Source organism: Battus philenor, unplaced genomic scaffold (assembly GCF_028537555.1).
Source record: "Battus philenor isolate CCGP_79_NKW_IND1 unplaced genomic scaffold, ilBatPhil1.0.hap1 SCAF_3, whole genome shotgun sequence".
NCBI lineage: Eukaryota > Metazoa > Arthropoda > Insecta > Lepidoptera > Papilionidae > Battus > Battus philenor.
In genome coordinates, this window is record NW_027181693.1 from 14,906,893 (window position 1) to 14,918,802 (window position 11,910).

Genomic DNA, 11,910 nt, shown 5'->3' on the forward strand with positions numbered 1-11,910 from the left:
AATTATTTCATTCGCGAATATGGTACACGAAACAGAAAACCCTGGGGCAATGCAATGGCTTTTAATATTTCAGTCGAGGGTTTTTTATGGCCGCTATGGGGATCCCTCGTACCCCTATCTATTGTGGGACAGGGACTTTGTGTTAATTTAATATTTTTTTCATGTAATAATTTAATTTTCGTGCTATTTTATCGTTCCTCCTATGATAATTAATTCCTTTATTTTCTTTCAATTCTTCTTTTTTTCCCTTTTCAGTCTATGGTTATGAATTCTTGGAGACATTAACGGCAGTTTTGGTTTGTTGACGTGGTCGTTTAAATGAAAATAAGCCCGGTGAGGTTGCTCTTTTCAATGTTAAAAATCGTGAATTTTCACATAAACTGCTGTCAACCATTTTAATGTTTTCCTGAGTCCTTTAAGATCGGCTGGGCTTTGAACGTAGATCTTAAAAGTCGAAGTAGTTCAGCGGAATCCCAGCACCGAGTAATAAATTAAATTTACACTCGGTTCATCATTTATCCAATGGATTCAGGCGTTATTTTGCGGAAGTCCATCCTAAGTAAGAAAAGGACTAAAATATAGCTACTTCCGCTATGTAGCAGTAGTCATGCAATAAAATGCACCGTCCGCCAGCCCGCTGATAACTGCGCATGCGGCGAACCATGCGAATTTCACCGATTGCCAAACATCTTTTATCCGTCGCATACCAAAGTGTAAACTAGTATTTACCAAAAAATCAATTCTCTCAAAAAATGCTTCGCTGGCAAATGCGCGATTTTCACATAACCAATGTAACAACGTGAGTAGACTATCCACACTGTCAGTGATTCCAACTTTACTATCCTTTCCTCGAAGCTTAGACGACTTACCTCATGTATGTACACCGTTGTTTCTCTTAAGTTCATTTCTTTACAAAAACCAGATTGTTATTGTATATATTAACTATGTACCGTCGTAATATTTATATTTTGCTATAACAGTGTTACATTTAAAAGGAGATGCTTTATATTCTGTTACGCTCCACGGATTAACACACCTTAAGTTAGAGCATCCAGAGTTAATTAACAATATATTCAGTGTTGCACCTAGCTGGTGGACAATGCGTGGATGGGCTCCCCGCTAGATGAACAGACGATATAGTTAAGGTTGTGGGAAATTGCTGGATGCGCCCAGGGCAACACCGCCCAACGTGGTAACCTTTGCAGGAGATCATAGATCACCACGATGTCTAGTTGACCTTGGCTATATTATCCACATGATCGACCGACACATGCCACTCAAGAAGCTTTCAGTCTCGACTGCCGTCGATTTCACGAACCAGGCCATCAGTCATCAGTCCATCCTAAGTAAGAAAAGGTACTCTGTGTTTGGCGCTAATCGGTGTAACATAACTCCTGAAGATGCCCCGTGGAGGGGTGAAACACGTGTTGAGTAATTTGGCGGTGGCGGTTGTGTGATTCGCATTGTTTGCCGCATACGCATTTGTCAGCGGGCTGGCGGGTGGTGCACTTTATTGCATGACTACTACTGCATGTGCGGAAGTGGCTAAATATTGGTCCTTTTCTTATGTAAAGAGAACTCTGATAAATCTTTCTGTAGTCCTTCGTGTGGCCCGCCAACTGAAATCCACTTTAATATATAGTATTCAACAATAAATATTTGGAAGTAATTTCAGTGTTAATTGGTAAAGTTTTAATTCACCCGTGGGCTTATATCTAATCAGAACAGTAATCCAGGCGCGGGTGGTATTGGCGTGGAATATTCAACCAAGTTCGCGTGGTTCGTACCTCGCGCCACTCGGTGCCTAAGTACCAACTTCCTTTCAGATAATTACTCTTCATGTTACACCTATACGTTTGATAGGCGTCTATTTTATCGACACTTGATATAGTGTTGTACCAGATATCGATAATTTAAAATAATAATTTTCTTTTTAATATCGGTACAAAAAATTGCGGGGCCCTGACTTGATAAGTATTCATTGTATTGCAGAAGTAAGTGTGTTTCTAATTTTAATCTAAGTCTAGGTTTAATAATAAGTAAAAAATATCTATTTAAAAAAAAACATTTTTAAGAGAATACAGGAAAAAATATAGTATATAAAAGAAAAAAAATAGAAAACCGATAATTACGTTTTCGGCGACTATAAGTGTACGTTTATATATAATATATGTGTATATATGATAATGTATGTGTATTTGTTTGCATATATGTTTACGTGCATACATGCACCTAACAGTAAAACCTATTTCAACACCATGCTGTCAAGTTTGACGGAAGACACTGGATGCTGGCTGCATCGAATCTTTGTGGGAGCCCTATGTCAAGCAGTGTTCGTCTTAAAATATTGGTGATGATGATCCTAGTGGGTACTCCCCCACTAAATGACGACATAGTTAGGGTCGTGATAAGTCGTTGAATGCTTGCAGCGCAAGACCAGTTATTGTTGAGATCTCTGGGAGAGTACAATGCCTTATGTTGAGAGTCACTTTTATACACAAAATATTAAAAATAAATAAATTGTTAACAGGTCTACCCAGTCCGCAACTACCGTCTTGTGGCCGCCACTCGAGAACATAGTCAACTAAAATATAATTCATGTTTACAATCCTGATTGGTTAGGCAACGTTCCAGATGTCGTCCAAACAGCCAAGACAACAGCTCAGCATGGCGGCCAGCGCGATCGCCATGCGCGGAGTACAACTGTTCTTGACAGCGGGTCGCGCGGCTCAGGAGAGGAAAGCCGCCACACCAGCCCCCGTGCCAAGAAAACCCAGACTCAAGCCCGTCCTGCCCACAAATAAACTGCAGCAGAAGACGCTGGAGCAGTTGCTCAAAAATACCAAGTTCACAAAGTAAGAAGAAAACAAATCTAAATTTAAATAACAACGAAGTCATCATGTCCACAATTGAACATGAGCCTTCTCCAAAGATTTTCAATTAGAGCATATTAGTCTATTCCTTTATCTCGAGCATCAAAAGGTGTAGAAAAACTTTCCATTGAGAATATTTAATGGAATCAAGCGTTACCTCGCGGAAGTCCATCCTAAGTAAGAAAAGAACCAATATTTAGCCACTTCCGCAATATTTAGCCGAATCACACAACCGCCACCGCCAAATTACTCAACACGTGTTTCACCCCTCCACGGGGCATCTTCAGGAGTTATGTTACACCGATTAGTGTAAAACACATAGTGTGTATGTGTGCACGCATTGTTTGCCGCGTACGCATTTATCAGCGGGCTGGCGGGCGGTGCATTTTATTGCACGACTACCACTGCATGTGCGGAAGTGGCTAAATATTGGTCCTTTTCTTATAATACTTTCCATTGAGATTCTATTAACAAATAACAAATATTTATACGTGACTTACATTATATAAACAATAAACAAATAAATACAAAAAATTATTGACAAAAAGAAAAAAATCGTCCTGAACGTTCGTTGTAAGTGTAGTTGTTGTGTCTCTTTCAGCACACCTCATGAGCGAACCATAACGTTCGTCGTTTCTCTACTCTACTTTCTCTTTTTTACTTACTGTTTCTCTACTCTACTAACTCTATCTTATAGCATCTGGTTTTGATTTGACAGACAGACGACCTTACTTAGGTCGTCGGAAGAAACTGGACACTGGCAGGCTGCTTCCATTCAATCTTGTTGGAGATCTATTTGGGAACCCTAAATCCAGAAATGGATGTCCTGTAGCTGAAATAATTACCATATTATCTATAGGATTTTCCAATAATTAAATAAAAAAGAATAAAAAACCAGTTAAACAAGTATGAAGGCCTTATATATATGTTTCATCAACAGTTATTTTTTTAAAATGGCCCCCGCATTTAAGGACCTCTCATAAAACTCCCCTCTTGGGTTCACATCTCACTCTTCTCAAGTCTTTCTTAGTATCTCTGACTCGTTCTTCTTGTGTCTGTCCATATTATCTTCCATTCCTATCCATTTATTTACCTTTCTTACCATATCCTTCATTGTTCCTTCTGAATTGCTACTTTACAATTTCGAATCATTTATTTATTTCCTTTATTTCACATATTTTATATTTTAATTTTATTATTTTCATCGTTTTAACTTATGTCTATATCACAGTGTTATATTTTAATTTCTTCATCATGTTTTGTTACCTTTTTTGTTTTTCAATTATTATTGCGTTGTATTTATTACCTTCAACAATTATTAGTTAAACAAATGACGATGTCGCTTACAATAAATTAAAAACTGCATCGATAGTATATGAAAGTCTCAATTGTCCACCACTGGCTTATGTTTATGCCGCCTTCGACTCAACAGTTGTGTGAAGGTTGACTTGTGGGGCGGGCGCACCGACTCTCTCGCGATGCCGCATAGAAAGCTTAAGGAAAAGGCACTCGAGTCCTTGTATAAAAACACCCGTTTCAGCAAGTGAGTTTCTCACATTGTTACAAAAGGAGTTTATTAAAAATAGTTATGTTCTGTTTACTAGGAAAATTACGTACAAGTTAATCGTTTATAATTATTAAAGTTTTAAAAGCTTGAATATACAGACCCTTTGATGTTAATTAATATTTAGTATTTCCTATCAAAAATTAATGGTGTCTGAAATAATAAATAACTTAATACGTAAAAAGCGTTTACTACATATTTAATTTAATTATTGTTTAAGAAAAATTAATTAATATAACATATTTAAGAGGGATAACTTTATACAGAATGGTAGAAGGTAGTTGTGAAACATCAAAGTATTTTGCTGATATATTCATTAAATAATTCTCATTTACGTATTATTTTTTTGTAAATTAAAAGCAGTCGTAAACTTCAATAAATGTTTCGATTATCTGAACGGTTTAAAACCTTCTCACAAATTTTCATACAATTAAAAAAAAACAACTAGAAAAAAGAATTTTTGAATTTAGTTTCAAACCTTAAAAAAAAATTTATGTGACGACACTTGAAAATTAAAATGAAAATAATCTCAAATAACAATGCAATACGTATGTTTTAATGTTACTTTAGTCGAAGAAGATAACTGTCACATAACCATAAAAAGCTTTTCAATCATTGAGCCTACACAATATTGTCTAAAATTAATTACAATATTCAATATTACCGTATGACCTTATCTGTTTAATACAATATGATCAAGTAGGAATATAGAAAACAGACTTGAGTATGTGTTAATTTTAAAACAATAATTTAGTTAAACTGAAGTTTAAATTATTGCCGTTAAAGTTTATTTTACTTCTAGCTGTGTATGCGACTTTGTCCGCGTTGAATTATAAAAGAACTATTTGGGTATATTTAGTTTGCGTCTAAAATTTTTTGAAAAATAAAATTATTAGCCTAGGTTACTCCTTATCATTTACCATGTACTCATCAGCTGTATAAGCCACGTCTAAATCGGTCCAACCGTTTTAGAGATAAGAACAGACTGAAGCAAAAAAAAAAGTGATTTTGCTGTATATACATATATATATATATACACACACACACACACGTATATATGTATGTACACATACATATATATATGTATTCAAAATTTCTTAGGCTCTTCGCCATCTAAACAATGCATTAAGCAGCGAACCAATGATTTGATCATGTTATATTTTCAGAAATGAACTGGAAGCACTGTATTCAATGTACAGAAAAATGGTAACCGCTGCGCAATCCGCCATAACTGCGTCTGCGATTGGTCAGCCGGCTGCCAAAGTGGATGTAAGTTTTTTTTTATATTTTGAAATATACATAACAACACAGTGTGATCGTTACATTCTTTTTTTAATAATTATTATTTAATTTTCGATATGATATACATATGTCGATATACATACTCGTATATATGATGACCTTGTCTATATGTAATAAAAATAGCGATGGATATAAGGTTAATACTAGAAATAAAGTTCTTTCATGGGCAACTGTATACAGTATAATAATACACTTCCATGAGATGTTTATAAATTGTTATGATATAAATTTAAAAAGTTTATCAAACGAAAAGTTGTAAAAAAAAATTATGGTGAAGAAATTTTTAAGGGATAAAACTTACTTACTCTACCACTGCATTAAGGATATAATAAAAGTGATCACACAAAAAAACATTGATATCCCTGTATTTATTGAGGAATCTTTTCAGAAAGGTCACACTCTAGGAGAGTTCAATCGGATTCTAGTTTTAATTCCTATTAAATTGGGTTCTTTTGACTATCTCATGAAATACATAAGAGGTTACTGTAAATGATCGGACGTGGATAATATAGTGAAAAAATAAATAAATTTTATTTTGCCAGTAATAATATGTCCAAGATTAAGGTAGTTATTTTACAATTAAAAAAGCTACAAAAATATATTTTGTAATCCACTCGCGTGTAATGTTTTTTTAGTTATCGTGTTGTTTATAATGTTTATTGTACAATATCTCGTAAAGAGATCAAACATTAAAATCGTTTACACTGTAACAGTGTAATTTTGAAGCAGAATTTTAAATTTTGAAATTGAATATTACTGTATTCATTTTTTTATGGCTTCCGTTATTGAGGACCTCTAGTACTGACTTCTAGTACGATTACAGGGTGTTATTAAAATGATAAAAAACCAGTCTGATTGTGTTGTGGTTTTTTTAAGTTGAGAAATGACGTAAATAAGATAGAGTTCGTCTAAATTCTCTAATTATTATCTCTAATTAATATCTAAATTTACGATTCAATATTTTTTATGGTCCCCGTTGTAGGGAATCTCTCATTCACCCCTATTTTAGTAGTAACAGGGATCGCCTTTTTCAATGATTTTCAATATTATTACTTTCGTTTAATTCTTCTCCTTCCATATATCTCCTAACACTCTTCTCTACAATTTCTGTAATCCACTTTATATGTCACTTTATCAAGTTTCTATCAAATTGGATTCCCATGGCATTCGTCTTATAACATCACTTGTGTTCATTCATTCATTTATGTCATGGTTACACAGACTTATTAAGACTAAGGGCCACTCGGGCAAATCATGAACTGATGGCGGGCCGGCCGCCAGAAGTATAGGTAATTAATTTTTTTGGTTTTATTCTGGAATAGAATTCAATATTTTATGAATGTACGAGAGTATTATTTTTGCTGTCGGCGGGCCACCAGTATTCGACCGGCGGGCCGCGGTCTGTGCATCCATGCTTTATGTCATCTGATAGACGCCCACTGCAAGGCATAGGGCTCTCCCAAAGAATGGCCACAGCGACCGCTCTTGCGTTACCTGCATTCAAAGACTTCTCTTGAATCGAGTACTTCACTGAGTCCACTATAATATACTTCACAATAAGTAAACTCTCGTTACATGAAAGCCTGTTTCCAACACTGCGTACAAGGTTAAAAAAGAACATTTAAAACGTATTGGAAAATAAATCATATCGCACAGATTTATTTTCGAACTTCGCTTATGGGGTTGCGTGTGTTTCCCAGCTGAACGCACCATATGGCCCGACGTTTATGGCCTCTGAAGTTTTCTTTCCTATTACACAAGAAAGCCGACTACGATTTGAATGTCGTAATAAAATACGAGATATTTTTTTTACATAGCTTACATAACTTCTGTATTTAAAAAATCAGCGTGTTCGTGGTACCAGTGCAAGGCAGGGGGCAACAAAGCTGGTTCTTAGATCGCCAAAAAGGACACTCCATGGAGTTATTAGACTTAAGACTCCTCCCCCACACCGGAGATTTATGATTGGGCTGTCACTTGTCGATAATATCGAGTTTCACATTTCAATACAAATATGCTTGAAAAGAAAAGACCGTCTGGACGTAGTCAGTAGCTATTACTTGGCTATTACTTTCACTTCCGAAAGCATTACTCTGGAAGAAGAAGTGAAATTCCAATAACACTTTCATTTAGTAAGATATTTTTAAGTCCTCCTGTCTTGGGGACATGTGGACAATTTTGGCGTAATATTTTTTCCATTTTCTTTTTTATTTGCTCACTCTTCTTATGTCCATCTTAATATCTTCCACTTATACTTCTTTTTTTCCATGCAATATCTCTCATTCGTATTCATTCACGTGTCTGAAATAGAAACGAAAACTACGTAAAATTTAACTTTAATATATGTTTAGTTTTAAAGTATGACTTAATTAATTATTATCACATCATTATTTACAGTACCTTCGGGTAATAAGCACGTATAAAATAAGTCCGTGATTAAGGCTTTATTCAACTGTAATGGTGTTTAATACTAAAAGGTGAAACTTTAACAATAAATTATAACTGAGGAATTTCAGCAACAATTTGAAAACAACTGGAATTGTCTTAGTTAAAACTATTTCAACTTTGCTTCACATATTTGATTGATGCGATTCGTATATTCTTAACTACCTTGTACCGTTAATGCTCCGTATTACCACAAGGCTATAGTGGCCAGGAATAAGGTGACACCAGGATACTTTTATGAAAAAAATCATACTTGGGCGTTCGAATTATAAATATCTTTTTAAAACTGTTAAAAGTGCTCTTACTTTGGAATGTCAAATTATCAGCTGAAGATAGAACACGCTTGTTCTTTCATTTATGGCAATTTTTTTTGTACTAGTATTTGGGGCCTCTGATACGTCCCCTGTCATGGGTGGATAGGAACAATATTTATTCAAAATAAGAAAAGGACCAATATTTAGCCACTTCCGCACATGCAGTGGTAGTCGTGCAACAAAATGCACCGTACGCCAGCCCGCTGATAATTGCGCATGCGGCAAAAAATGCGAATTACAGATCTACCACCGTTAAATCACTCAACACCTGTTTCACCCCTCCACGGGGCATCTTCAGGAGTTATGTTACACCGAATTGTGCCAAACACAGAGTCCAACTACCACTGCATGTGCGGAAGTGGCTAAATATTGGTCCTCTTCTTACTTAGGATGGACTTCCGCGAAATAACGCCTGATTCCATTAAATAATATTTATTCAAAAATTTAAATTCTCTCGCTCTTCTTTTATCAGTATCAATATCTTTTTTCCATTACATTCTCTTTTATGCCTTTCCATTTTTATGACAATGTGATGGTGAAAGATTTGTTGAAGTGTTTTCAATTAGTTAGAATATTAGGAATATTTTCATTGTTATTTACATTTTCACAGGGTATAGATCAATGTACATTCAGAGATGTAATGCATAATACGTTTGACCTGGTCACGGAGGAGGCCGTGTTGGAAAGGGTGTGGGCGACGTGGGAAAGAGGCGCCGGGGGTGGAGAAGGCGCGATCAAGTTCGAAGCGTGGGCGCGAGGACTTAGCAAGCTATTACGAGGCTCGAACGAGGAGAGGCTGTACCATTGCTTCTCCGTCTACGACCTTAACGCCGATGGTTACATAACTAGGGACGAAATGTTTGTGCTTCTAAAGTGAGTTCAGATTTTTACGTATTCATCTGCATCATTTTACCGATCTAGATAGAAATAGATAGACCGAGATAGATCTCCCTCATATATTTCCAGCACGGCTCAGCAAATTAATGAATTTATTTACGATTAACAGACACAATAAAGTAACTCTATTTACTGAAGTTTTGCAGAGAGTTCTTCATATTTCTCTTTATCCTTAGGATGATGAAAAAGTGGTAGCCCAGCAGTAGAATGCCGAGACAATATTATATAATTCACACTTTGAGCTTTAATTATATAGAATACTTACTACTGAATAAATTTCCAGAAGATGGGTAGTAGCGTTCTATGCATACCATAATTTCACACTGCGTTCGCCAACCTGCTAAGCGTGGCGATTACGCTTTATCCCCCCATAGATATCTTTGGGGAGACGTATGCCTCACAATGGGCATCTTTGGTCTGAAACGACAACGACGAGATAAAGAAGTCCCTTCTCTCATGTTAAGTCAAGACTGCTTCGGTCTGATCTTTTCTTCCCTGCGATTTTAGTGAACTTATACGACGTGTGAAAGATAGCTTCTTAGATAGATTTCTTGTTGTTTTTCATGTATATTGGTGCTAGCTTATAATGTATTTACCAAATTAAAATTGTGCTGTAAATCTTGTTTGTATTATATACGTCTGTTAATTTTTAACAATACTAAGATGAACAGAGCGTTCGTGTAATGTTTCACCTGATCATTAAAATCAGGTAAAACAAAATATGCTGAACATCTTAACTACATTTATAACCTTCAAACTTTAAATGGTCACCAACATAGGCCAGTTATTAAAACCTGTAAAGATATTTTTAGCCTCAATTTTGAGTGGTACATTGTATTAAGTAGAAAGAGTATCGACATGCAGTGAGAACCCACCCGTGCTCATATTTAGGCCAAATGAAAGCCTGATGAGATCGAGGTGTAATATTTACATATATACAGGCACTATTTTTAAATCGTGACTTTTAATCGAAAAACAATTGCCGTAACCATCTAACTGATACATCAGAATTCAAATCGGCATTCGAATTTATTTTCGAATGCGCATAGACGGTGGCCATTGCGGCCAGTAATAATGAGCGCTCACAAAAACTATACAAAAGGTGACACTAGTGTAATGTAAAGGGAAAACTTTCAGGAATTCATTATTAAAACAACCAGGCGACGAGGACCCAGATGAAGGCGTGAGGGATCTTGTAGAGCTGGTGCTGAAGAAGCTTGACGTGGATAAAGACGGTAAAGTGTCCCTGGATGATTACAGGTGAGCTGAACAATATCACTAACGATCGCAATGATGACCAGTCCTGTGCTGCCTGGTTCCAGCGACTTTATGCCACTTTAATGATGTCACCGGTCCACCTGGTGAGGCAAAAAGCCGTTGGTATCCATACAATGATCTTTATCTTAAAATCAATATACCAGATTTACAAAGGCGCGCCAATCTGATGAGCCCATAACGAATTCACACGGATTTTTTCACATAGTTGATAAAATATCAATAAAGGTGAAGGTAAGAAAAGGACCAATATTTAGCCACTTCCGCACATGCAGTGGTAGTCGTGCAACAAAGTGCACCGCCCGCAGGCCGCTGATAAATGCGACAAACAATGCTAATCACACAACCGCCACCGCCAAATTACTCAACACATATTTCACCCTTCCACGACACGACTACCACTGCATGTGCGGAAGTGGCTAAATATTGGTCCTTTTCTTACTTAGGATGGACTTCCGCAAGATAACGCCTGATTCCATTAAAAAAAAGGTGAAGGTAAAACTATAGATTTTTTCAATTATAGGGAGGCGGTTGAGGAGGAACCATTGCTGTTAGAAGCTTTTGGCCAATGCCTACCTTCGAAGAGACAAGCCAGTGCATTCCTGAAAACCTTGAATACTAAATAAAATCAATGTAATTTTTTTATTGTAAAATAAAGTTATTTTATTTTTTATTAATTTCTTTTAAGGACTTTAAAGTGTTTTTAATATTGTAAGTGCAATGATTTTTCATTGTAAACTTGTTTTATTAATTTTTTGTAAATCTTACTGAATTCGTCGTTCGTAAATCAACTGTGTATATATTGTGATGTGTATATACATGACGTTCACGGTACGTGGGCCAAGTCTGACTGCCAATAGGCCGAATACTGCTTGACTCTTTATTTCCATGCAACCAGTACAAAGAGTGTTACCCAAACATTTTTTCAGCGTTACGTTCCGCTTTTCTAATTTTGAAATTTTCATTTGTCTCGTCTAATTATTGGTATTAAAACCAGCCAGATACAAACAATACTACTAAAGTGTTGGCATCTTATTAAAAGATATTTGTAACACTTTATCAATTTATTTAACACACGAACAAATTTTTATTAGCGCTTGAGGACGAGCAAAAAAGGCGTGTATTCGTCGTGGAACTCCGGGGCGCACTGTGCTCTACGACCGAGTGAAAGCGGGCAATAGAACAAAGGCGCAAAAGAAATAAAAGAAACAAAAGTAACAAAAGGTCTGCGCCCGCGTCA

General features: G+C 36.0%; 1 protein-coding gene across 1 annotated transcript; it reads left to right on the forward strand.

Moving 5' to 3' along the window:
• The first annotated feature begins 2,634 nt into the window (after positions 1-2,634).
• On the forward strand, positions 2,635-11,296 carry LOC137927085 (calaxin). Its single transcript, XM_068770867.1, has 5 exons — positions 2,635-2,855; positions 5,604-5,706; positions 9,109-9,371; positions 10,533-10,655; positions 11,194-11,296. Exons 1-5 carry the CDS (start codon positions 2,635-2,637, stop codon positions 11,294-11,296), a joined length of 813 nt encoding a protein of 270 aa, XP_068626968.1.
• The last annotated feature ends 614 nt before the right edge of the window (positions 11,297-11,910 follow it).

What these genes read in the sequence shown, in the direction of transcription:
- LOC137927085 (XM_068770867.1), top strand. Translation starts at nt 2,635, where the DNA reads ATGTCGTCCAAACAGCCAAGACAACAGCTCAGCATGGCGGCCAGCGCG. An exon ending in AAAAATACCAAGTTCACAAA is followed by an intron (nt 2,856 to 5,603) that starts GTAAGAAGAAAA and finishes TTATATTTTCAG; the next exon opens with AAATGAACTGGAAGCACTGT. An exon ending in GAAATGTTTGTGCTTCTAAA is followed by an intron (nt 9,372 to 10,532) that starts GTGAGTTCAGAT and finishes GAAAACTTTCAG; the next exon opens with GAATTCATTATTAAAACAAC.